This window comes from Elephas maximus, chromosome 17 (assembly GCF_024166365.1).
Source record: "Elephas maximus indicus isolate mEleMax1 chromosome 17, mEleMax1 primary haplotype, whole genome shotgun sequence".
NCBI lineage: Eukaryota > Metazoa > Chordata > Mammalia > Proboscidea > Elephantidae > Elephas > Elephas maximus.
In genome coordinates this window covers 10119780-10147196 of record NC_064835.1, presented here as the reverse complement: position 1 = coordinate 10147196, position 27417 = coordinate 10119780, and the positions used below count along the sequence as shown (strand labels likewise).

The 27417-nt window shown below is 49.3% G+C and overlaps 1 protein-coding gene across 2 annotated transcripts in view; it reads left to right on the top strand.

Annotated features, from left to right (window-relative positions):
* Window positions 1–732: 732 nt before the first annotated feature.
* Window positions 733–27417, top strand: part of DSCAML1 (DS cell adhesion molecule like 1) — a 422409-nt gene continuing 395724 nt past the window's right edge. Inside the window, exons 1-2 of one of the 2 annotated variants that reach the window (XM_049856636.1) lie at window positions 733–955; window positions 18760–19077. In XM_049856636.1, the coding sequence (XP_049712593.1) occupies window positions 733–955; window positions 18760–19077 (541 nt within the window). The remainder of the gene's footprint in view (window positions 956–18759; window positions 19078–27417) is intronic. The other variant, XM_049856637.1, reaches the window with a different exon arrangement.

The following is a 27417-nucleotide window of genomic DNA, read 5'->3' as shown; positions in this document are numbered from 1 at the left end:
GACTCAGCCATGCCTGTGCCCTCCGTGCGTAGCCTGGTGCCTAGCACACAGCAGCTGCTGGACACTCATACTGTAACAGAAGACGCCCTCACGCAAGCCCCTTTCAATGCCAACTTTACGCAGACCGGCATAAGGAATAAACCAATTGCTGCTGAGTGGGAAAGCTATGGGAGGGGGTGTGAAGACAGAGGAAGATGAGCGAGGTAGAGCAGACATAAAGTGTTTATTACAAATAATTAGTTTAAATAATTGCCAGTGTGCCAAGTGCTGAGGAAAATTCAGGAAGAGTTCTGGGGGTGACTGGGCTCAGCTGGGGCTCTCCAGGACACCGGCTTTAGAAGTAACTTGGGGTTGGAAGAGCATGCGGCGTTGAGCTTTGGGTTTGGATTTTATCCCAGCATCCACGTTTCTCCATTCAAGGGGGTAAACTGAGTCCGAAAGAGGCCGAAAGCGATGTGCCCCAGGCAGCTGGGCGAGGAGACTCTGAGCGTCCTCGGACGGAGCGTTGGGGGCTCTTGGCACACGTATAACACATACCTGTGTCAGGGACCCCTCGCCTCTCAGACGGCGGATCCGGGTCGGGTCTATCTGGTCCCGGCCCCCACCTCCGTCCCCGCGGGCCTGTGAGGCTGGGGGCCGTCTGGGCTTGGGGCTCGCTCAGCGTTCACCCCTGGGATGCCGCGGGGGGGGGGGGGGGGGCGGGGAGAGCGGCCGCCTAGCCCAGCCCCGCGGATGACAGGAGCCGGGGAGCCGAGGAGGGAGGAGCCGCCGCCGCCGAGCGCTGGGCTGAGGAGCAGAGAGAGCGGGGCGCCGAGTGCGGGCGGCTGGGAGCGCGCTGAGCGGGGGAGAGGCGCTGCCGCACGGCCGGCCACAGGACCACCTCCCCGGAGAATAGGGCCTCTTTATGGCATGTGGCTGGTAACTTTCCTCCTGCTCCTGGACTCTTTACACAAAGGTGAGACCCTCGCGGACGCGAAGAGGAGGAGGTGGCCGGGCCAGGGTGCGCGCGGCTGGCGGCGAGGCGAGGGGCCCGGCGGGCGCCAGGTGTCCAGGGGACCGACCCGGGAGCAAGTCCCCGTGTGGGGCGCAGCGAGGGCGGGGCAAGCACCAGGAGACGGGCTGGTGAGAGTCCACTGGACCGGACCGCTCCGCTAGCCTCCAGCACCTGCCGCTTTGGGGCGCGCCCGTGGGGGTGGTTGTGAATGAGCCCCTCACCTCCCCCTCCTCGCCGAGCCGCAGTTCTGCCCCGGACCCCTCCCCCAGCCCCTGGCCTGCTTCCTGCAGCTCGGTGGCGCTGGGACCCCGGGATGCCCTCTGAATCTAGGGGTCGTCAGGCCGTGACTGTTCACCTGTGAGTCCTCGCTTACTCGGGCCTCGGTCTCAGCGGCTTTCTCTACTGTGCGCCCCTTGGCTGCCCCGACCCCCGCCCTGGCGCGAATGCGGGATCACCGCACGGCGCTTCTTGGTGCCTTGGCTGGGTGCAGGGCCAGTACAGCTGGGGGTCGCGAGACCTGGTGTCCCGGGGTAGCAAGTTTGTTCTCCAGAGGCCGCTTCCCTCACCCTACCCCACCCCCCCGCCCTGAGCTCTAGTCCGGGCTGCTGCGCTGCACCGCCTAAGCCACCTCAGCCACCTCGGGCAGCTCACCCCCAGCTGCGAGACTGTCCGCTCCGGCGCCTGGCCAGCCGGACAAGGGGACAAGTCTTCAGTCTGGCGGGGGGGGGGGGGGCGTGCCCCTCTCACCAGAGAGAAGGGGGTTGCTAGGTGTGGGTCCAGATGTCCGGCATGTCCAGACCTGCTGCTGGGGCGCAGCGCACCTGATCCGCGAGGAAGCTGGGACCGGGGGGCTGGAGGGGGCAGACTTTTTCTCCTAAAGTCACCTGGGCGTGGAGTCCTGACCAGGCCAGCGCGGAAGATCGTGCTTCCAGGTTATAGTAGAGGACGTGCCCCCGGGCGCGCAGATGGCGGGAGATGAGGCGGCCGAGCTCCGCGCCCTTGCGCGGCGGGGCACACACGCTCCTACAACCTCATCTTTACCTGTTCAGCTCTCTAACTTTTCTCCTTCTCTCCTTGGGGTCGGCTTCTTGCCTCTTTGCTCCGGCGGTTGTCCAGGCTGAACAGCAGCTCTTGACCCCTAGGCGTTGGGGGAAGGGCAATTCGGCACGAGGGTTGGTGTCTGGGGAAGGGGTCCAGTCCTTCCCTGCCAACGCCCCAGGGGTCTCTGCAACCTGACAGAGCCTACTGCAAAGGCTCGTGGGCTGGGGGAGGAGTGCCCCTTATTTTATTTGTAAATATCGTCCGGCCAAAGCCAGACTGAAGCCAAGATACTGCTGGGGTTTGCTGGGAGATTGAGGTGGAAGGTGGCTTCTGAATCATGGACAAAGTAGTTGAGTTTCTCAGACCCAGTGGGGTCCACTGGGTTCCACCCCAGAGCTGGTCAAGGCTGGTTAACCCCTTGCTTCTCGCATATCACCCCCGCATCCCACCTTAGTGGAGCAAGTAGCCTGCCTCCTGTTCAAGCCCCTTCTCCCCCCGCCCACCCCCCAGTCTCCCTCTCCCCAGACTCTTCCTGCCTCCTCCGCCCGGGCAGGCTGGCTCAGCTCACAGCTTTAATTACATTAATATTAAAAATACATAAGGTGAAGAGCGGCAGCTTTCTCTCTCCCTGGCTCTCTCTCCGCCCTCCACCCGCTTTCCCATTTTGTCAGGCAAGAAAGCAGAGGCCAGAGCTGCTGCCACCCTCCTGCCCAGTTTTGCCCTCAACCCCCCCCACCCCCTCATTACTTTCTGAAGACCTCTTCAGGGAGGGGACCCCCCTCAGCAGATACCTGAAGGAAGCTCCTCTCCCCCTCTCAGGGGCCCCGCATTAATAAATGAAGCCTAAGCTATTTGATAGTGAAGGAGCAGATGGGGTTTGAGGTGGAGAAAGCCCAGCCAGCAACAGGAAAGCCAAAGGGGCAAAATCCTTTCCAACTTGAGAGGCAAGTTGCCCCTGGCCTTGGGGTGGTGGGTAGCCTGGACTTGCCAGGTGTGGCTGGCCCCTGGGTGGCCTTTTGATCTGCAGAGCCCTGGTGCCGCTGCCATTGAGAGGCTCCAGAGTCTGCTTTGGGCGCCAGGGCGCCTCGCCAGACAGGCCTTTCTTTTCCTTGGTGCCTTAATTGGGTCTTAGGTGCCAGGCTGGTCCCCAGGGCCTGTTCTGCTTGGGGTGGCATGGTGGTGGGGGGTGGAGGATGGGATGCGGGCACGAGCAGGGAAGATGGGGCTTGGTGTATTTTCTCTCCCATTGCCAGTCACTCCCGCGGCACCAAGGAAAATGTAAATGAATGTTCAAGCCTGCTACGGAAAACAATATCCTCTTGCAATAATTTGTACGTCCATCTGTGAGGAGCGGGAGGAGGTAGGCAGAGCAGAGAAGAAAACAGGATGAGATGGAGCCTCCCCTGGATGGAATTAAGCAGTTATCGAATGTGTTTTAAGCTTCTGTTCTTTCCATTCCTCTCAAAATACCTTTCTTTGCTGAAGCCCGAGCTCAGACTGATCCCCCAGAACCAAACCGGGCAGGTGTTTTAATAACTGGCTATCAAGTCTCCAATAGCTGCCTTATTATTCCCAAAGCAAATCCGGGTTTGGGCTTCCGGATGCACCCCAGCGAGGCTTTCTCCGTCGTTACATCCAGCGTGCCAGCATCTGTGTCTCTGTATTTGCATTTTTACTGTGTGAAAGCAAAGCTTACCCGCCACTAAAATCCCTGTTTTCTAAAAGCCAAAAAATGGGTTGCATTGATTTTTTCATTTCCCACCCCAACCGGTCGGGTGGGGACTCATGGTTCTTCTCTCTTGAGAAGACCAAATTAAAAGCCTTCACCAGGCCATTAAGAAAATCTCTGTTCGGTGTTTAGATAAAAATGGGGGGCACTCGGAGAATGTGTTTTTAAAATCTTGAAAAGGCAAACACAACTTGGGGGAGGCAGACGGAGGATCAGTGGGCATGGGGAGGGAACGGGTGGGCAGAGAGGCCCTTGTTGCTAGAAGAACGTGGGGGAGAATGGAATTGCCGCGATGCCTGACAAACCTTTCCGATGCTTCATATTTTGGGGCATCAAAGCCAGCTGCCTTTAGTATATTTCTGCAGCAGAATGGGGAGCTCAGTGAGAAACAAAAAGCAAGTAAGCAGTTGACCCAAAGGCAGTGCTCAATTTGAGCAGGTCCCAGGGGACTAGCTCGAGAGGCTTATTTTTCTTGGCTTGAGAAACAGAGCTGGTGGGCAAACAAATAGGGGGTTTGGCCCAGTGATGACTTGCTGAAGAAACAGGCTCCCTACCAGGTAAGTGGGGAGCCTCAGTGCAGCTTGGGGACCTGCCCAGAGGTACTCTAAGCTGCAGAGCATCTTAGGGGCTCTTAGTGGACTGTAGGTGCCCCTGACCTCCTCCTGGCCTTCCAGAATTCCATCCTTGTGACTTGCCAGGTCCCCTACCCTGTCTGGTTAAGGAGGATTTGATTTGTGGTTGAGGAGAGGGAAGGATGACTATTCAGAGAATTTTTTTCAGGGGTCTGCGTTCCAAGCTGAGAGGTCCTACATGATCTTGAAAGAGGTGTTTCTTCGGGACATCTGAATCAGTCAAGGTGGAGAACCCTCAGCTCCCCAAGTGCTTTCTCAGTCCCAGCCAGTAGATCCTAGTGGGCACCCAGGTGTCTGAATGGGGTGAACATCAGCTGCCCAGATGGCAGGGTGCCAGGTACCCAAGGGCAGTCCCCAGATTTGCATGTTAATTTGCATATGGATTTGTATGCTCACCTAGGCAGGCCAGAGCCTGGCCCACCATGGGTAACGGCTCCATCTGAGCCCCAGGAGCAGCTGAGTGGTGGCTTCTCCTTGCAAACACTGGGGAGGGGAGGGTTGGAGAAGGGGGAGAAGGACTGGTGTTTTTTGAGTGCTTTTTACTTGCTTCTGAGCTTCAGGCCTGTAGGGGGTTCAGTAATGAGTTTACCGTCTGGCAAGGCGTTCCTGGAGCTCCCACCTCCCATATCATATCCAAGGGGTAGACAGTCAGTGGTACTGGGAATGCTGGGGTGGAATGGGTGGCACTGGGCAAAGATACCCCAAGGCAGACGAAACTCAGGGTGTGGGTTGTCCTTCTTGTGCTACAGGAAAAAGAAGAGGGTGAACAGAGGGGCACACCAGCTATAGGAATGCAGGGCCAACATCAGTTTCTGGTGAGCACACCCCCCTACAATGGAAGGAGCTGGGTGCTTACAGCTGCAGTCAGGTGGTAGAGAGGCATCAGCTGATGGGAAGTGGGTATGATGTGAGGGGGAATGCTCTTTCGCCTTCCTGGATGTCAGCCTCCACTGTGGGAGGGGGTTTGACCTCTGAAAGATTAGGGAAGAGCTCTGGCTTCTTATTCCACCATTGTTAGGGCAGCTTCAGTTGATGAGCTGTTGTGTTCTCGAGAGCCCTGGTTCCCCAGGTGGGCAATGGGAAGGCAGGCACCTGTCATAAAGGGAAGGGTGTGTATAGAGTTTGGAGTCATGCTTGAGGAACGAACACCCCAGGAGAGCTGGAGTATTCCTTCCCAGGGAGCCAGCTGGGAGGCCTGCAAAGGGAGTGAGGCTTTGGAACAGTTTTGTCTGCATTTCTGGGGCCCTGGGCAAATCCTACTCTGGCAGGTGCAACCCCAAGGCCTCCAGGGGTGTTTTCTGCACACCTAATGATCCAGGAGGGCCCTGGTCCACCAGAAGCCACACGGAGGTTTTCAAAGGATGTTGCATGGAGCTCTAAGGGTTAGGTGGGGACTTAGAGACGGGGGGCACGGGGGAAGGCATGCTTTCAACCAGCGTATTTGCCCACTTATCCATTTATCATTGCAGCTGTGACAAAAAATGAAGACTGCAACCCACTGGTGTGGGGGCAATTCAGAGTCAAGGCAAACCATTCACATCCTGACTCTACTTATTATGATGTACCTTTGAGCCTCTCTGAGTGTTGGTTTCTCTAGCTATGAAATGGGATTAAAGGAGATAATGTATATAAAGTAGTCAGAACATAATTGGTACTCAAACATTAGGCCTCTTATTTTTTTCTGCGCTGTCCCCATCCCAAAATGGATCATCCAATCCAGTCCTGAGAGGTGTATTAATTAACTACATTGGTGGCCGGGTCAGGGGGACATCAAATCCTTCTTCCTATGAGCTAGGTGGGTCTCTGGCACAATTCCTCTTCAGGAAGATAGCTGGAGCTACGCAGGCACCTGGATGTCCCGCTTCTCAGCACTCCCAGCCCTGTCCTGGACTTAATACTGTAAAACCAAGGCAAATGTCCTGCAGAGAGGGTGGGTCCCATGAAAGTGCATGTCTGGGTTGCTTTCTGCTGGGATGAGCCTCCCTATTTTTTAGGTAGTTTTGTGTATAGAGAACACCCATGGCAGCCCATGACTTTGGGGGTCCCCGGACTATTCCTCCCACCATGACCCAGCCTGCTACAAAGAGCAGCACTGATGCAGAGGCCAAGTGCTGCCCATGGCTGGGGTGGATTAACCAGTGAGCACAGTATATACCAGCTTACGGTGAGCAAGGTACGCTCGGGCTTAATTGTGCTTACTTACTAATCCATAGTGAACAGTTTCACTTTGTGCACTACGGATTAGTAAGTAAGCACAATTAAGCCCATGTGTACCTTGATCATTTGGTAATCCGTCCCTGCCCATGGCAGGTTGTGGCCCATGGTCCACGAGTGTGGGGAGGGCTGTGGGCACAGTTTGTGTGCCCTGCTGGACAGATGTTTGTCCAGCTGCTTTAGCGTGAACAGCATTAGCCTTGGGTACCGCTCATGCCACTCCAGCTGCTACTCTCCCATCCCTCCAGCCACCCCCCAGCCCATCTCCCTGCACCCTTGCTATGCATGACACTTGCACTGGCTGTTTCCAAGGCCACCATCTTCATTAAGAACAGAGTTATTCAATTGCTGACCAAGTTGCGTATTCGTTAAACTGATCTGAAGAGGTGTGTTTATACTGGAAAACCATCATCCACAGACCTGGAAAGCAAGGCTCAGCCTGCCTAACTTAAGCAGGCCACCTAACAGTTCATGTGCCTCTATTTCCTAATCTGCAAAATGGGCATACCAACCCATTCATTTTGTCCCAGCTGTGCCACAGGGTAGTTGTTACTGTATGTGTGCAAGAAGGATGAGGGGCATAAAACTAAACATCATGGAAAGCCCTTTGTAAACTGAACAAAGCAACATACAAACACACACATGTAAAAACCTCAGCCAACCAGCGCCAGCCTTCTAAGTGCTCTGCTGAAATGTAAGGTGTAATTACTGTCATTTCATCATACAGGAACAACGAAGGTCTCACAGCTGTTTGTGGCTGTCTCCCCCTCCCTGTGCCCCACACACGGAGACTTTTCCTAGTCTTCGCTTTTCATCAACACGGGGAACAGCTGATGAGGCACAGACATGCTGGCAATAGTCTTCTTGGAGCAAATTTGGCAGATTCCCTTGTGGCCTCCTTTCCCGGGTGGAAGAAGCCGACCAGCTTCTGCTCACTTCTCCATTCTCCTCCCCAAGTCCTCAAATGCAAGTTTATTCCATAGTCCTTGGACATACTCCCCCGCAGGGTGATTCTCCCCGCAGGGAATTTACAGTCTCTTGTGGGAAGAGCAGTAGGCAGAGGTCACACCCATCACTGGGATCTGGGCCCTGGGGGCCCTGCTGAGCCAAGGGCCATGGACACCCTGATTTTGGGGTGACCTGTCCATATCCACAGGGTACAGGGGAGGGCCTCTTCTGGGGGTGTGAGAAAGAGGTCTAGGTGGTTGCCATGGGTAAAAGTCTAGCAGGGTTGGAAGGTACCTTTGTTGTTCTTGTTAGTTGCTGTCCAGTTGGCTCTGACCCGTGGTGACCTCATGTACAACAGAATGAAACTTTGACCTGTCCTGTGCCATCTTCATGATCATTGGTATGTTTGAGTCCATTGTTGCGTGGCCATTGTGTCAATCCATCTCGTTGAGGGTTTGCCTTCTCTGGCCATCGCTGCCTTCGCTGGCCCCTCACTTTACCAAACTGCTGTCGTTCTTCAGCGACCAGTCCCTCCTGATGATGCATGCAAATATTCTGTGGCCCATAGGGGTTTCGTTGGCCAATTTTTGCAAGTAGATCACCAGGACTGTCTTCCTAGTCTGCCTTAGCCTGGAAGCTCCACTCAAACCTGTCTACCAAGGGTGGCCCTGCTGGTATTTGAAATACCAGTGGCATAGCTTCCAGCATCATAACAACATGGGAGCCACCACAGTACAACAAACCGGGTGGTGGGCTAGCTGTGTACCTTGAATAAATTACTATACCTTTTTAGGCCTCATTCTCCCCGTCTGTAAATGGAGGAGATTGAACAAAATAATCTCTTAAACCCTTCAAGCGTTAACAATCTAAATGGAGGAATCTCTTGGGACAACTGTGCTGTCTGAGCTGACTCCCTAGAAAGAACTTTTAGGCCATAAGGGGCCTTCCTTGACAGGCCCTGTCTAGAAGGGGCTGGAAGATTAGAGTCTGTTTGGCTGTCAGCTGTTGCTCGTAACTTCTCCTGGAGCCGATGGTGCAGGGGCCTTATAGGTTGAAGGATGGCTGCATCTTCACTGGGTCTCATAGGTTTCTAGTTGCTGGTTACAGAAACCATATTTGTGCTACAATTCTTTAAACGAAACAAACCACACACCTGTTCTGATGGACAGGGTCTAAGTACTTGGGCTAGGCTCTCCAGGCAATTCTTACGCATATTCATTTTGAGAACCAGGGTCTCGAATTGCTTTGTTCTTGTTATTACAGGTCAGCAGTAAATATTTGTTGAATAAGGATTCATTTATTCCACACTTGCTTCCCATTGGGGTAGGACCGCCTCCCTAGGGGTGTTTGGAAACGAGAGGGGGTGTTTTTTTGTCCCCTCAATGACTAGAGAAAGAGATGCTGGCATTTAGTTGTGGGGGACCGATTGTGTTGCACAAAGGATGAAATCTCTCATGCTTGGGACAGTGCCAAATAATTCAGAATTATCTTACTCAAAATGCCACTAGACCAGAAGAACTAGATGGTGCCTGGCTACCACTACCAATCGCTCTGACCAGGATCACAATAGAAGGTCCCAGTCAGAGGTGGGAAAAAAGATGTAGAACAAAATTCAAATTCATTAAAAAAACAAAACAAAACAGATTTACTGGTCTGAGAGAGACTGAGGAACCCCCAAGAATATGGCCCTAGACACCCTTCTAACTCGGAACTGAAGCCATTGCCAGATATCACCTTTCAGCCAAATCATAGACAGGCCTATAAATAAACAATAACACAAGTGAGGAAAGTGCTCCTTAGAACAATCATTTCCGTGAGACCAAAAGGGCAACATTTGCTCAAAAGCAAAGATGAGAAGGCAGGAAGGGGCAGGAAAACCAGAGGAATGGAAACAGGGAGCTCAGGGTGGTCATGGGGAGAGTGCTGACACATTGTGGGGAGTCTGACCTATGTCATGGAAAAATTTGTGTATAAATTATTAAATGGGAATATAATTTTCTGTGTAAACATTCACCAAAAGCACGCACACACACACACAATGCCGCTAGTGCAGCTGTTGAGAAATGCAGCCTGGAATAAGGGAGCCCTGAGTTTGAAACGGGGTCCCTGGGGCTCCTGGGTGGTACAAACCATTAAGGCACCAGGATGCTAACCGAAAGAGTTGGAAGTTTGAGCCCACCCAGAGGTGCCTTGGAAGAAAGACCTGGTGATCTACTTCCGAAAAGCCAGCCATTGAAAACCCTATGGCACACAGTTCTATTCCAACACACAAAGCGTCGCCATAGTGGAAGTCGACTCGATGGCAGCTGGTTTGGGTTTGCAGTGCAACCCTGTCACTGCTAGCTGTGCAAACCTAGGACTTACTCTTATCTGTAAAACGGGATCTTGAGCAGTAGCTGTGTTAAGGTTGTCATAAGGCTTAAATGCATTATAATGCAAGAAAGGGGCTTCTCGTGGTACCTAGCACACAGCACACGCTACGAGAAACGGTGGTCACGATGATGGTGGGGACGGTGATAGAGCCACAGGCAGAAGGCACAAGGCTTGGTCTCTGGCAGTTTCATCTTATCCCAAGAAAAATACAACCTGAGTTACAGGCAAGTGCTCTGATGGTGTCTGGGGTGACTGGTCCTTCTCCTCTCAAGGTTTAGACTCAGTGTCTTCAAGGCGTCATACAGGAGTAGGTCGGTCCTCACTTGGGTTTTGAATGGACGTGGTGATTGAGCTAATCTTCTCTGCTCCCACAATTTTTCTGTGAGTTGAGAACAACCATAGTGAAGGCAAATAATCTATCTCAAATGAAAACTATTGTGTGACAAGGTGGAATAATCAACCTTGCAAATCAACCCCAGAAACCTCCCCAGCCCACGTCTGCATAAAGAGCTCTGCCTGGGTGAGCAGCCGTGTGTCTATTGTGAAGCTCCACTGTTACTGACTGTGCCACTATTAGTTTAATGAACGTGATGCTATGGTCTTGTTAGCCAAGCCAGTGAGAACTATTTCTTGTTGGGAAAGGTGACAATGAAGTCCAGTGTGACAAATCTACTTTTTCTAAGGAGTGTTACTCTGAGTGAGGACAGAGACCCACCTGCCTCAGAAGTAGAGTTTCCTGGCTCCATTACAGGAGTGGTGAATCCGTAATCTAAGGAGCTGCATTTTTAACAAGCTGTCCTGTTGATTCTTATGCATATTAATGTTTGAAAACTACTATTGTTGTTATTATTATTATTATTACTGTAGGTGAGCAGTGAATATTTGTGGAATAAGGATTCATTTATTCCGTGAATAATGTTAGCCTGCTATAACAACAACAACAAATACTTATGTGGTGTGTCAGCCTCTCACATATGCCAGAGACTGTCCTCAGCTTTTCGAATATTAGCTCAACTACCCTTCATTATGGAAGCCCTGGTGGCATAGTGGTTAAGTGCTACGGCTGCTAACCAAAAGGTTGGCAGTTCAAATCCACCAGGCACTCCTTGGAAACTCTATGAGACAGTTCTACTCTGTCCTATAGGGTCACTGTGAGTCAGAATTGACTCAATGCAAATGGGTTTTTGGTTTTTACTCTTCATTACAACCCTTGAGGTAGATATTGCCACCACAATTTTCTAGATGAAGAAATTGATGCTTGGGGTGGTGAGGTACTCTTGCCTGAGGCAACATTGCTTGGAAGTAGCAGAGCAGGGATTCAAACCCCGGCAGTCTAGCACCAGAGTCTGGGCGTTTAGCCACTGCATTAAGTACCTAATGCTATGTGAGACCCAGGGGATAGAGTGGTAACCAAGATAGACGCTGTCCTCAAGGAGCTCACTACTGGCAGAGGAGAGGCTGCCTTCTCGATCCTTGGCACTGCCCGCTCTTCCTGCTCCCCACTCACCTAAAGACCCCCGCCTTCCCTCACCCATGTGGGCATGGACACCCTTTGCCGAATGTTGCCTGTTTCTGGGGGGGTGTTGCCAGCAACCCATCTGTGGGAGATACTCCTGGGCAAAAAGTCCAGTGAATGAAATGGGTAAATATGGCTAAGGATAAGAACAAAATGACTTACTTCTCCCTGTGGAGGTGGCGAGGTGTTAATATTTCAGTCCCTCAGGTTGTCATTTACAGTGGTTGGAGATGATGACGCAGGGTAATTCAGTGTCCCCATCAGAGGAAGCCTCAGTTGGGCAGCTCTTCAGGCTGTGGCTGGACACCCCCATCCCAACCAGACATGTAGGGGGGGCACACAGGTGTTGCACACACAGTGTCGCATTTCCTTCCCCAAACTAATCCTGCTGCCCAGACGGTGGGGGCAGGGGCAGCAAGCCCCTCGATGCCCACGATGGATGTCTAGGTTTCAGCGATGACCCTGGGAGCAGCCCAAATGCCTGGGGGTGATTTCTGGTTTAAAAATATTGCCATGCTATTTCTACACTTCTAATCTCTGAGCGATTTGGGGCCTGCTTTATGAAACACAGCATCAGGGTGGTGCTCAATGCTAAACGGCGGAGAAGATTAAATGGGTTTAAGTCTGGGCGTCTGTCACATCACAACCAATCCCATAACTTCCATTTTCTATTAAAAATCCATTTTCCCCTTTGACCAGAAGAAGCTTTGCTGTTGATCTAAATGCCTCTGTCTTTATTTATGAAGTGTTTTCTCCTCTTCTTTCTGTCTGTAAATACACCTGGCTCTGTCTGCAGAAGGAAGGAGCTGGGGTGGGGGTGCCTAGGATTTAGGGAGAAAGTTGTAGGGTCCTCCCAGGGCATTTGATTTTCAAATTGGGCCTGCTTTGGAGAGAAAGGTCAAGGAGAAACCTCATAAGGCCCCAAACTTTGACCTCGTCAACGTTGTGAAGAAAGAAACGCGAGTTTGGAACCAGGCAGACACTGGTTGGATTTTGGCGTCATCTCTTTCTAGTTAGCTGTGCAACCTTGGAGGAGTTTTTTATTCCCTGGAGTCTCGTTTTCCTTGCCTGTAAAATGAGACAAACAGGACTGACCTCATACCTTTGTGTGGCAATTAAGTGAGAAAAAGCACGGGAAGCACCCAAGCCCAGTGTCGGTCACGCAGTAGGTGCTTAATAAATGTCAGTCTCCTTTCCTTTTAGAACCCTGTAGGAATCGACTCGACGGCAGTGGGTTTGGGTTTTAAATAGGTATCTGTGCAAAATGATGTTGATCATCTCAGTGACCACTGCCAGAGGCTTATTCCTGCACCCTGCATTGTGTTTTCCAAAGCTTGCAAACCTCTGGATACTTCCCACTGCCCAGAGAATAAAGACCTTCCACTTTTGAGGGGGTCAAACACATCAATCCAGCTATTCATGCTGCCGCTCCCCCAGCCCACCCTGAGCTCCTGCCTAGAAGGTTTCTGCAGGGTTCCCTGAACATGCACCCCCCCCACCCCATCCTCCTCTGAGCCTCTGTTCAGGCTTTCCATTCTCTAGGATGTCTTCCCTGTGTCCTACCTCACCCATCGAATCTTCCTTGGAGGTTCAGCCCAGGCCCCTCACTCCCAAGGCCTTCTCTGTCTCCCGCCATGACTCTCGTCTGAATCAGTGCTGTGAGCATCAGCAAGTAGCTGGTGCTGTCCTGAGGGCACAGAAGTCTTCCTGGTTTCCATGTTTGGTGTGGGGTTGGGATTTTGGGATGGAGGAAAGTGTCAGAGGGGGGAAGGGGGACAGGGAAGGGTGCAGAAGCCAGCTGAGAGGATTGGAGGGTGGAGAGGGTTTTGTATTCTGCAGGGCTGCAAGGAGCAGCGGTGCCCTGGTCGTCCCTTTCAGTAACCTTAGGCACAGTGTGCCCAGAGCTGGGACACCGATAATAATCCCCCTTCCTCGTGTTCGTACTGGTTGCCTTTGAGTCAGCTTCAACTCCTGGTGACCCCATGTGTGTCAGACTAGAACTGCGCTTCACAGGGTTTTCAGTGGCTGATTTTTCAGAAGTAGGTCTCCAGGGGCTTTCTTTCTAGTCATCTCTGGGTGGACTTGAACCGCCAACCTTTGGGTTAGCGTCAGAGTGCTTAACCATTTGTACCTCCCAGGAACTCCTGTTCTATTCATTCATCCTCTTAATGGGGGTACCAAGTACTTTCACATTCCCTCTTACCTGCTCAGCAGCAGCCCTGTGAGGCAGGTAAGATAGTGTAATTGCCCCACTTCTGTGAATGAGAATCAGTAGTGGCTAATAGGGTTAAGTGGCTTGCCAGAGGTCACACAGCAGGTCCAGGTGAGTCGGCCAAGGGGTTTGTCTCTTGTACCATGCTTCCCGTGCTCTGAGCTTGTTGAGGCTGTCACTGCTCTGAGGATTCAAACTGGAGCCTGAGAAGGAGAAGCCCCCACCATAGAGGCCACGCCAGATGTCCTATCAGAATGAGGAGCTCAGTCGTTGCTGCTCCCTCTTCTATCACAGGGTGACTGACACGCTCATTGCTTCTGTAGCCACTCAGACTGAAACCCATGGAATCTGCCCTGAGCCCAGCCTGAATCTAGTGCTTGGCACGTGGCATAGATCTGAGATACCTGGTGCCCAGTGCCTCAGTTTCCCTTTTATGGATTCGCTTACTCACTCCTTTCTCCTGGCTGGTGGAGTGAGGCTAAATTAGTGTTTATTTAAGGTCTTCTGCATTCTGAGCTGACAGGTGCCTTGAGATGGTAAAATATGAACCCGACATAAGTGCAAAATGCTATTGTTTTACACCTGAGGGTTATGTTTCATAATGGCAATGCACTGTCAGAGCTGTAAGCAGAAATGAATGGCTCGTCTAATCCTCCCCAGCTCCCCCAGACCCAGAAGACAGCGGCTTGCATCCCGGGGTGGGAGAAATATGAGGCTACTTGCCTTTTGCTATAAATCTGTTGTTTCATCAGCCCTGACAGGTGGCTGGACAATCCCAGTCAGTTCATCCATTACCTTTACCTATTTGTAGTTGTAGAGAGCCTTGCGCCTTTGTCTTGGCAAGATTTCAGCCCAGAAATGCAGGGAGGCTGCCATCATTGTTGTCAATGGTCCTAGTGGAGCAAAGGGAGGCGCAGGAAGGGGCTGTCCCGAGAGGCAGGGCTGGGTGGGTTTTCGGCCATGAGAGGAGACCAGCAATGTGTGTTTGAGTTGAGGCTGGGATGGAGGAGAGAGTGGTGGAGGGGTACCCAGACTGGAAAAGTGGATTCTGTGGGTTCTTTTGACTTGTCTTCAGTGTGATTCATGCAGTAGGGCAGACTGGCCCCAGCCAGACTCTGAACAAAGGCAAAGTTGAGTTCCAATCCCAGCTCCCTCACTTACATACTGTGTATCTTTAGGTAGGTTAGTTAACTTCTCAGTCTTAATTTCCTTATCTGTAAAGTGGAAATAATAGTAATAACACCCTCCCCCCAGGGAGTTTAGATGAGATGATATCTAGAATGCGCCTAGCTGTCGTTAACAGTTAACAGTGTTCACTATTATTCCCTTTACTCCATCACGCTTGTCCTTAAATATGTTCTTTCATGTGTCAGGCAACTTCTGAATTCCTCCCCTTCAGGGACTTTTCCCAGCTTCTTAAGTCCATTTGTCAGGGACAATGTGGTAGAGTCTTACCAACCCTTGATGGATTTTGGCTCCTGAAATCCGTGAAGCTGCCACAGTGAAGGTATCTGATTACCTAGGTTGTCTCAGGAAGAACCTCATAGTAATGTCCCTGGTCCCATAGCCTAAGCATTGTCTGAAATGTCCAGAGTTCACCAGGGGCCGCTTGCAGGGGAGCCTGTGTGTGTGTACGTGTGTGGATGTGTGTATGTGTGTGTGTATTAATCCTGGTCTTCACCAGCTGAAAATGGAAGTTGGTCACCGGGTTGTGTTTGAGGAAGGTAAAAGCCTACTCTTTGTTATTGTGGTCGTTAGGCTGAGCCATAACTTACGTGCTGGCTAAGAGCAAACTCTGGGGTCAGACCTAAGGTCCACACTTGTGTGGCCTTGGATAAGTTGCTTGGATCCCTCAGTGCCTCATTTTCCTGATTTGTAGACTGGAGAAATTAATAGCACCTTTTTTTTTTTACCTCATAGAGTTGTTGTCAGGGTTAAAAGAGGTTATATACATACAGGACTTGCAGCCTTGCCTGGCACAGAGAAGATGCTTTCAAAACAGTGGGTAAGAGGGCGCAATCACCCCATTGAATGAGTCTCGGTAAGGAAGCCTCTCATAAAGTGGGCAGGAGGGTGGAAGCGGGCCCTGATGGGTGTGAGCCTAAGAGAAGCCTCTCTAAGCCTTGGTTTGATTCCTTGTTAAACAGTTTAATTCCGTCGTCTTGGGGGTAGTATAGTTGCTGCGAGTTGGGTGGGTTCTGGGGTCTTCAGGGTCCCTATGGGCCAGTTTCCGCTTCCAGAGACAGAGCAGATTTGCTCAGCCACCCACATGGAACCGTGACTGTCATGATGGAGGCAGCATGAGAAAGAGGAGAGGAGGGTGGGAAAGGTGATAGTGCTGCCCCCTCTCCAAGCGCATTTCAGCCTTGAAGGGTGCAGTGCCTGGTGGAGACAGCAAATGCATTTGCTGCTAAGAGGGCGCCCCTGACACCACAGCAAGGAGCCCACGAATGTGTTTCCAGCGTGGCTGCTAATGGCTTCGTCGAGGCTTTTTATGAGATGATGTGAATTGCTCTGGCCAATGAGGCTTAATGGCCTTCCTCCTCGAGCTGCCCGGTACAATCTCCCTGGAGGCTCGGCTCAGAGTTAAGCCAGGAATATTAATGCAGCCTGGAAGTGGGCCCTCTGTCTCCCCCTTCCCATAAAGTTGCGGAAATTGAGGTCAAGTTGGGTCCCCTGTACTGCTCTTTAAACAAGTAGCAGAGTGGCTTGTTTTTCCCTTGATCTTCCTGGTGGAGAGGGGGTGGCTTTGAGCTGGAGACCTGGGACCAGATCTTCTCTTCCTCTGGGTTTGCCTTCACTTGCTCCCAGGTGGCCCTTACTAAAGGGGCAGGTTGCGTAGTAGGGAGGTAGGGCCCCTTGATTCTAGCATTCAGAGGGCAGAAAATACTGAGGCCCTATGCTGGGATCAGAGCTCGTGGGTGGTGCAGTTAACATACTGAGTTGCTAACTGAATGGTTGGAGATTTGAGTCCACCCAGAGGCACCTTGGAAGAAAGGCTCGGTGATCTACTTGCAGAAAATCGACAATTGAAAACCCTATGGAACACAATTCTAGTCCAACACGCACAGGGTTGCCATGAGTCAAAATCAACTCAATGGCAACTGGGGGTGAGAGGAGCCCATAGGCTACCCTCCCTGTCAGGTAGTGCTGCCGTTGTCAGGTAGCTGCAACTTCGAGAATGTTCTCTCATGTGATTGAGTGTTGGCAACGTGTCAGGGATGGAAGGAGCCTTTGCAGTCTTGTGCATCCACCCCCCACTTTGCAAGTGAATAATAGACACTCCGAGAGGGGAAGGGAGTTATGTAGTCAGTCAGTGTGGGTGCTGGGTTTAGAAGCTGGGTCTCCTGACCCCTGTGCTTGGATCCTAGCCACCCACCATGCCCATTGCTCCTCATCCAGCCCTCTGAGGGCAACTTCATTTTCCAAATAGACCTCTAGAGGGTAAAGAGAGCCCTCAAGTTCTCCTGTGCTCTTCTATCTTCCAGGTGAGCATTCCCAGTGCAGCTATTCCTCTTAGAATGTGGCTTTGAGACTTTCCCCCTTTCATCTATGGTAATAAGAGCACAGACTCCTCTTTAGTTGCTCCAGGCTCAAGTCTCAGTTCTCTGACTTATTTGCTGTGCAGTCCCGGACAAACCTCGTAACTCTTCTCAGCCTACTCCTCCCAGGGTTGTGCAGGTGAACCGAGGTAATGGGTGTAAACCTGCCTCCATGTTGTAGATGCTCAAATAAATACTTATGAGCTGAGCATTTCAGTGCTCTCCTAATATGTGGGTGGCTACAGTGGAGCATGACTTTGGACTCCTCAACATAGCAGAGTCCATGGCACTTGAGTTGACATGGGAGATGAGAAGCTTTAACTTTTGCCATCCCTGTTTGAGGCTGGAAGTTTCTATAGGGCAAGGATTGTCTCTTGTTCATCTTCGTATCTCCAGTGCCCGGAATATGCCAGTGCTCAGTAAGTGCTTATGGTATGACTAGCGCTTGAATGTTGAATGGATGAGCGCTGAACTTTGCATGTCTCTGTGACCTATGCGGTGTCTTTTTATTTAAAATAATAATTTATTGTGTTTTCGGTGAAAGTTTACACAGCAAGTTAGGTTCCCACTTAACAGTTACTACATGTTTTGTTCAGAGACATTGGTTACATTTTTCACATCCTCATTAATCCCCTTCTGGATGTTTTGCTTGCAGTAACCTGGTTTCCCTGTCCCCTTACCCTTTTATCTTTGCTTTAAGGTAATTGTTGATCATTTGGTCTCATATAGATGATGTTTTACAGGTACATGGTACTCACTAGTAATATTCTTTATTTTATGAGCCAATCTGTTATTTAACTAAAAGGTGCCCTCAGGGGGTAGTTTTGGCTCAAGGTTTATGGAGTATCTCAGGGCGATAGTATAGGAGAGTCCTCAACTCTCAACTGGTTCAGTAAGTTTGGACTTCTTCTGAATTTGAGCTCTGTTCTACATTTTTCACCTCTTCTATCAGGATTCATCTATTATGACCCTGATCAAAACAGTTATTAGTGGTAGCTGGGCACCATCTATTTCTTCTGGTCTCAGGGAAGATGAGGCTGTGGTTCATGCAGACTGTTAGTCCTGTAGACTGGTTTCTTCTCTGAGTCTTTGGTTTCCGTCTTTCTCTTTTGCTCCTCTGAAATGAGAGTGATAGTTGTATCTTAGATGACCAACCTCAGGCCGTTAAGACACCAGATGCTACGCACCAAAATAGAATGTAGAACACAAACTTTGTGAACTATATTATGCCAGTTGACTGAGTTGTCCCATGAGACTATGGTCCTAAGGCTTCAAACCCAGAAATCCAATCCCTTGAGGTATTTGGTTTTGTCTAAGAAGTGTTGGTAACTGTGCCCCCTATGTGCTTTGTTATGTATATGAACATACACGCATGAACACACATATATATGCATACACACATGACTACATGTATATTGTGGACACTTTTACATACGTGTACACATACATGCATACGTATGTACATATGCAACCGCACATATACTTTTTAGTTATTGTTGCCGTTGTTGGCAACCTCTGGGATGTCTTACTGGAGCCTTTCTTTTTACCTCCCCTGCAGCCCGCCCTGAAGATGTTGGCACCAGCCTCTACTTTGTAAATGACTCCTTGCAGCAGGTGACCTTTTCCAGCTCTGTGGGGGTGGTGGTGCCCTGCCCGGCCACAGGCTCCCCCAGCGTGGCTCTTCGATGGTACCTGGCCACAGGGGACGACATCTACGACGTGCCGCACATCCGGCACGTCCACGCCAACGGAACGCTGCAGCTCTACCCCTTTTCCCCCTCCGCCTTCAATAGCTTTATCCACGACAACGACTACTTCTGCACCGCGGAGAATGCCGCCGGCAAGATCCGGAGCCCCAACATCCGTGTCAAAGCAGGTAAGGGCGAGACACCTGCTCCCCAACTGGAGCGCTTGGCTGGAAGGGCTGGAATGGGTCCGGGGTTGGATGTTTTGGTCATTCTGAGGCTAGCTGTGTGCTGTGCTTCGGGAGTCTTGGAAGAAATCATTCACTCAGGGGCAATTTTTTATCCTTCAATCTTAGCTCTAGCACTTTCTGTGTGTACTTAGGCAGAGAATGTACGTTTTTAAGCCTCAGTTTTCTCATCTCAAAGCTCATACTAGTACCTATCTTGTATGTTACTACATGTGTTGGTTAAATGAGATGTTGTTGTTGTTAGGTGCGGTTGAGTCGGTTCAGACTCATAGCAACCCTATGCACAACAGAACAAAACACTGCCCGGTCCTGCGCCATCCTTGCAATCATTGTTATGCTTGAGCGCATTGTTGCAGCCACTGTGTCAATCCACCTTGTTGAGGGTCTTCCTCTTTTCCTCTGACCCTGTACTCTGCCAAGCATAATGTCCTTCTCCAGGGACTGATCCCTCCTGACAACATGTCCAAAGTATGTAAGACGCAGTCTCACCATCCTTGCCTCTAAGGAGCATTCTGGCCGCACTTCTTCCAAGACAGATTTGTTCGTTCTTTTGGCAGTCCGTGGTATACTCAATATTCTTCGCCAACACCACAATTCAAAGGCATCAACTCTTCTTCGGTCTTCCTTATTCACTGTCCAGCTTTCACATGCATATGATGTGATTGAAAATACCATGGCTTGGGTCAGGCGCACCTTAATCTTCAGGGTGACATCTTTGCTCTTCAACATTTTGAAGAGGTCCTTTGCGGCAGATTTGCCCAATGCAATGTCTTTTGATTTCTTGACTGCTGCTTCCAAGGCTGTTGATTGTCGATCCAAGTAAAATGAAATCCTTGACAACTTCAATCTTTTCTCTGTTTATCGTGATGTTGCTCATTGGTCCAGTTGTGAGGATTTTGGTTTTCTTTATGTTGAAGTGCAATCCATACTGAAGGCTGTGGTCTTTGATCTTCATTAGTAAGTGCTTCAAGTCCTCTTCACTTTCAGCAAGCAAGGTTGTGTCATCTGCATAACACAGGTTGTTAATGAGTGTTCCTCCAATCCTGATGCCCCATTCTTCTTCATATAGTCCAGCTTTTCGGATTATTTGCTCAGCATACAGATTGAATAGGTACGGTGAAAGAATACAACCCTGATGCATACCTTTCCCGACTTTAAACCAATCAGTATCCCCTTGTTCTGTCCGAACTGCCTCTTGATCTATGTAAAGGTTCCTCAAGAGCACAATTAAGTGTTCTGGAATTTCCATTCTTTGCAATGTTATCCATAATTTTTTATGATCCACACAGTCAAATGCCTTTGCATAGTCAATAAAACACAGGTAAACATCCTTCTGGTATTCTCTGCTTTCAGCCAGGATCCATCTGACATCAGCAATGATATCCCTGGTTCCATGGCCTCTTCTGAAAAAACCAGCCTGAATTTCTGGAAGTTCCCTGTTGATATACTGCTGCAGCTGTTTATGAATGATCTTCAGCAAAATTTTGCTTGCGTGTGATATTAATGATATTGTTCTATAATTTCCACATTTGGTTGGATCACCTTTCTTGGGAATAGGCATAAATATGGAACTCTTCCAATCAGTTGGCCAGGAAGCTGTCTTCCATATTTCTTGGGATAGATGAGTGAGCACCTCCAGTGCTGCATCTGTTTGTTGAAACATCTCAACTGATATTCCATCAATTCCTGGAGCCTTGTTTTTCACCAATGCCTTCAGAGCAGCTTGGACTTCTTCCTTCAGTACCATCAGTTCCTGGTCATATGCCACCTCTTGAAATGGTTGAATACCGACTAATTCTTTTTGGTATAATGACTCTGTGTATTCCTTCCATCTTTTTGGATGCTTCCTGCATCGTTTAATATTTTCCCCGTGGAATCCTTCACTATTGCAACCCAAGCCTTGAATTTTTTCTTCAGTACTTTCAGCTTGAGAAATGCCGAGCGTGTTCTTCCCTTTTGGTTTTCCATCTCCAGCTCTTTGTACGCCATTATAATACTTTACTGTGTATTCTCGAGACGCCCTTTGAAATCTTCTGTTCAGTTCTTTTACTTCATCAATTCTTCCTTTTGCTTTAGCTGCTCGATGCTCAGGAGTAAGTTTCAGAGCCTCCTCTGACATCCATCTTGGTCTTTTCTTTCTTTCCTGTCTTTTCAGTGACCTCTTGCTTTCTTCACGGACAATGTCCTTGATGTCATTCCACAACTCGTCTGGTCTTCGGTCACTAGTGTTCAATGCGTCAAATCTATTCTTGAGATCGTCTCTAAATTCGGGTGGGATATACTGATGGTCATATTTTGGCTCTCGTGGACTTGCTCTGATTTTCTTCAGTTTCAGCTTGAACTTGCATATGAGCAATTGATGATCTGTTCCACAGTGGGCCCCTGGCCTTGTTCTGACTGATGATATTGAGCTTTCCCTTCATCTCTTTCCACAGATGTTGTCAATTTGATTTCTGTGTGTTCCGCCTGGCGAGGTCCATGGGTATAAAAATTATGTTGGTGAAAGAAGGTATTTGCAATGAGGAAGTTGTTGGTCTTGCAAAATTCTATCATTCGATCTCCGTCATTGTTTCTATCACCAAGGCCATATTTTCCAACTACTGATCCTTATTCTTTGTTTCCAACTTTCGTATTCCAGTCGCCAGTAATTATCAATGCATCTTGATTGCATGTTCAATCAATTTCAGACTGCAGCAGCTGATAAAAATTTTCTATTTCTTCATCTTTGGCCCTAGTGGTTGGTGCATAAATTTGAATAATAGTCATATTAACTGGTCTTCCTTGTAGGCGTATGGATATTATCCTATCACTGACAGCATCGTACTTCAGGATAGATCTTGAAACATTCTTTTTGATGATGAACGCAACACCAGCCCTCTTCGAGTTGTCATTCCCAGCATAGTAGACTATATGATTGTCTGATTCAAAATGGCCAATACCAGTCCATTTCAGCTCACTAATGCCTAGGATATCGATGTTATGTCATTTTTGACGATTTCCAATTTTCCTAGGTTCATACTTCATACATTCCAGGTTCCGATTATTAATGGATGTTTGCTGCTGTTTCTTCTCATTTTGAGTCCTGCCACATCAGCAAATGAAGGTCCCGAAAGCTTGACTCCATCCATGTCATTAAGGTCGACTCCACTTTGAGGAGGCAGCTCTTCCCCAGTCATCTTTTGAGTGCCTTCCTACCTGGGGGTCTCATCTTCCAGCACTATATCAGACAATGTTCTGCTGCTATTCATAAGGTTTTCACTGGCTAATGCTTTTCAGAAGTAGACTGCCGGGTCCTTCTTCCTAGTCTGTCTTAGTCTGGAAGCTCAGCTGCAACCTGTCCTCCATGGGTGACCCTGCTGGTATCTGAATACCGGTGGCATAGCTTCCAGCACCACAGCAACACACTAGCCCCCAGAGTACGACAAACTGACAGACACGTGGGGGTTAAATGAGATAAAAAATCTTTAAATTAAGTAAAATGCTCACTTCAGTGCCTGGTTTATGGAAAGCATTCAGTGAACTTCCTCTAAAAAACAGAACAAAACACCTTTTATTAAAATATAATAAAGAAGAGTGGACATGGCATAAGTATTAGCTTGATGAATTTTCATGAGGTGCAACTAGTACTTAGATCAAGAGGTAAAACATCAGCCCCCAGAAGCCTCTCTGGTGCCCTTTCAGTCCCTACTCAAGGTGATCAGTCTCCCGACTTCTAACAATATAGATCTGTTTTGCCAATTTTTGTACTTCTTATAAATAGAATCAGGCAGTATGTCCTCTCTTGGGTCTTTTACCGTATATTATGTTTGTGGGATTTATTCCTGCCATTAGGCATGGTTTAGGAGCCCTGGTGGCATAGCGGTTAAGGCACTCAGCTGCTAACTGAAAGGTCTGTGGTTCGAACCCACCAGCTGCTCCACGGGAGACAGATGTGGCACCCTGCTTCCATAAAGATTACAGCCTAGAAAACCCTATAGGGCAGAATCGACATGGCGGCAATGGGTTGGGCATCGTTGCAGGTTGCTCATTCTCATCATGTGTAGTGTGCTATTGTGTGACTATAAAAACCAGTTGCCATTGAGTTGATTCTGACTCATGGCAACCTCATGCGTGTCAGAGTAGAACTGTGCTCCATAGGGTTTTCAATGGCTCATTTTTTGGAAGTAGACCCCTGGGGCCTTTTTTCCGAGGCACTTTTGAGTGAACTCGAACCTACAACCTTGGGTTAGCAGCTGAACATGTTAATCGTTTGCACCACCAGGACTATGTATTGTATTTTATTTATCTAGTCCACTATTAATGGACATTGGAGTATGATGTATCTCATATGAACAGGCCTGGAAATAAAATTCAGGGTGGAAAACTTTCAGCACCGAAGGCTTTTGGGAGAGGCGATGGAGGAAGGAAATGAGGGCTGTCAGGTGATGTCTTTAAAGAAAATGGCCTCCTTTCTTTGGGTTAGGTCTGGAGGTGAGGGAAAGGCTTAGATCAGCTATTGTTAACTAGGATATCAGAGACTGGTGTGTCATAATCAGTTGTAAGGTGTGTCCCCAATAGTAACAAAGCACCAGCATTTTTGGATTAATTTTCTTAGAAAAGCTTTGTAAGTGTGAGAGGACAGGTGGTGTCCTGGCCAGCACGTTGCAAGGGCCCCAGGCCTTGGCTGCGCCATCTTTCTTGGAAACTGTATGGGACAGGGTGGAATGGGTCCAGGGGAGGCCTCCTGGCCACCATGCCTACTGGCAGACTCTACAAGATAAGCCGTGTGATGTCCTGGGTCCTCCTGCCTTACTTTCGGATTGGCTTTTCCGTGGACAAGGTTCTAAGTAGCTGGGGACAGGTGTGTGTAGGGGTGAGGTGGAGTGAGAGTTCCTGATTCAAGAGCTGGTGTGTCTTCACCCCACTGGTTTGTTTAGGGGTGGGGCATGAGCTCCTAGAGCCCAGGGCCATGATCAGGGGGTGTTCCCTGGGGCTCCCTGTGGGATCTCTTTTCAGGAATAAGCCCTTTGCACTCTCACCTAATAAGACAGCAGATGCTGGGCTGGGAGCCCTTAGGCCCGAGGTTTTGAGACTGGTTTTGGCCTCACAACCTGGGGGCCGGGGCCAAGGAAAGGCATGTCATATCTCCTGTTACATGCCCATCACTGGTTAGGATGCAGTCTGCACAACAATCCTGTAAATTGAAGGGACTGAGATAAAGAAAGGTTAAGTCACTTGCCCAGAGAAGTGAGGCTGTAATGAAAAGCAACATCCGTTGGGTGCTTTCCATGGACCAGGCACTTTATATCCATTATTCCATTTTTTTTATCTTCCTAACACTGTGAAGATGTGCTATTATTATTGTAGTTATTATTATTGCCATTATTATTCCCCTTTTACAAATGAGGAAACTGAGGCTCTGAAAGGTGAACTAACCATAGTCCAGGATCACACAGCTGGTCAGTGGAGGAAGTAGAGCTGCTTGCTTGATGCTCATAGCCACTAGCCTCTAGGACTCCCTGGGACTGGATCATGGGTGATCTATGCCAGAACCCAAACCCTCTTCATGCCACCACCCTGCTTCCCTCCGGGGTCGGCTCTCCTCAGGTCCCCTCTGGGCTCTCCCCACATCTGGTGGCAGTGCTGTGTCCAAATCCACGAGAGGCGGGATTACAGCCCTCAGATGGCAATGCCTCTCTTCTCTCTCCTCTACCTCTGTTGCATCGCTTCTCCATCACAGCCACAACATGGAGAAGGGAAAAGAATAAAGGTCTGGGAGGGCTGGAAGAACTGGAAACACAAGCAGTTAAGAGGCTCTTGATGATGCCAGAGGGGCTGCAGGTGCACAGAGGTTTAGCAGGGGAGAGGCAAAGGGGGGCATTTGCCCCTGGGCACAAGTCCAAGGGGGCACTAGGTGAGCACTGCCCTCCCTCCTTCCCCTGTTGACAAGAGGGGGGGACACAAACTTAGAGATTGCCCCGGGCACTCGTTATAATCGTTAAGCCTCTGCAGGTGTGCAACCAGAGGGGCTGCCAGGGCCCTAAGTGTCGCCCTGGCAACCATGGAGGGAGAGGAGGAAGGGGTGATGCCCAGGTGCCTGCTGAGGGACAAGGATGGGGGCCAGTGGGACTCCACATGTTCCAGCTCCGCTTTGTAGAGAAGGGGAGGAAGGGCAGGACAGGCCCCTGTGAGAGGTCAGGCAGAGACAGGGTCTCCTCGGTCCCATTCCCAAGGCTGGCTCTGCCCACCTATGGAACCAACACACAGAGCACTGCAGGTGACAGAGCCACATAAACCAGTGCTGGGACTCCAGCAGAAGGCCTCCACTGGACCCTGTAGGGTGTTGTGAAGGCTGGGGCAGGCTGGGCGCCAGTGGGGCCAGTAGGGGCTACAGGCAGCCTTAGGAGGAAGCAGCAAAGATGATTTGTTTTGGAGACTACTGGAGCCTGCGTGCTTGTCTCTGGGGTTCTGAATTTTCAGAGACAATCAGAGTCTCAAATATTCTCTCCCATTATCCTTATAAACCACCAAGTCTTTCCTGAAAGTTCAGTACCTGAACTACATCTCACAGATGGCCTTTCACATTCAACTGAATGAACGCCTGCATCTCAGTTTTTATCATTTAATTATGATTACCATGCCCCAAACTAATGCCAACGCAGGTCTAGGAATAATGTAGGAAATCAAGTTTGGTTTCCTTAGAAGAATTCTGGCATACTTTGTACCTACACATCCCCTTGCTGCCAGGCGCTCCTTTTGAACGTGATTACATTGTCAGACTTAGGTGCTACCCTCAAGGGACTTACAGTCTAATGTGTTGTTGTTGTTAGGTGCCATCCAGTCAGTTCTGACTCATAGTACAGAACAAAACACAGCCCAGTCCTGTGCCATCCTCACAACTTTTACTGTGCTTGAGCCCACTATTGCAGCCACTGAGTCACTCCATCTTGTTGAAGGTCTTCCTTTCTTTTTTCTGACCTTCTGCTTCACCAAGCATAATGTCCTTCTCCAAGGATTGGTCCCTCCTGATAACATGGCCAAACTATGTGAGACGAAGTCTCGCCATCCTCGCTTCTAAGGAGCATTCTGGCTGTACTTCTTCCAAGACAGATTTGTTTGTTCTGACACTTCATGGTATATAGAATACTCTTCACCATATTGAAAACTATAATCCAAAGGCATCAATTCTTTTTTGGTCTTCCTTACTCATTGTCCAGTTTTCAGATGCATGTGAGGCAATAGAAAATACCATGGCTTGGGTCAGGCGCACCTTAGTCCTCAAAGTGACACCTTTGCTTTTTAACTCTTTGAAGATGTCTTTTGTAACAGATTTGCCCAATGCAATACACGGTTTGATTTCTTGACTGCTGCTTCCATGGGCATTGATTATGCATCTAAGTAAGATGAAATCCTTGACAACTTCAGTATTTTCTTCATTTATCATGTTGTTGCTTATCGGCCCAGTTGTGAAGATTTTTGTTTTCTTTAAGTTGAGGAGTAATCCATTTTGAAGGTTGCACTCTTTGATCTTCATCAGTAAGTGCTTCGAGTCTTCTTCACTTTCAGCAAGCAAGGTTGTGTCATCTGCATATCAAAGGTTGTTACCGAGTCTACCTCCAAGCCTGATGCCACGTTCTTCTTCATATAGCCCACCTTCTTGGATTATTTGCTCAGCATACAGGTTGAATAACTATGGCCAAAGGATACGACCCTGATGCACACCTTTCCTGATTTTAAACCACTCAATATCCCCTCGTTCTGTTCAAACGACTGCCTCTTGGTCTATGTACAGGTTCCACATGAGCATAATTAAGTGTTCTGGAATTCCTGTTCTTTGTTGTCCATAATTTGTTATGATCCACACAGTCGAATGCTTTTGCACAGTCGATAAAACACAGGTAAACATCTTTCTGGTATTCTCTGCTTTCAGTCAAGGTCCATCTGACATCAGCAGTGATCTCCCTCATTCCACATTCTCTTCTGAATGCTGCTTGAATTTCCAGCAGTCCCCTGTCGATGCACTACTGCGACTGCTTTTGAATGATCTTCAGCAAAATTTTACTTGTGTGTGATATTAGTGATATTTGTTCAATAATTTCTTCATTCTGTTGGATCACCTTTCTTTGGAATGGGCACAGATATGGGTCTCTTTCAGTCAGTTGGCCAGGTAGCTGCCTTCCAAATTTCTTGGTGTAGACAAGTGAGCACCTCCAATGCTGCATCCATTTATTGAAACATCTCAATTGGTATTCTGTCAATTCCTGGAACTTTGTTTTTGGCCAACACTTACAATGCAGCTTGGAT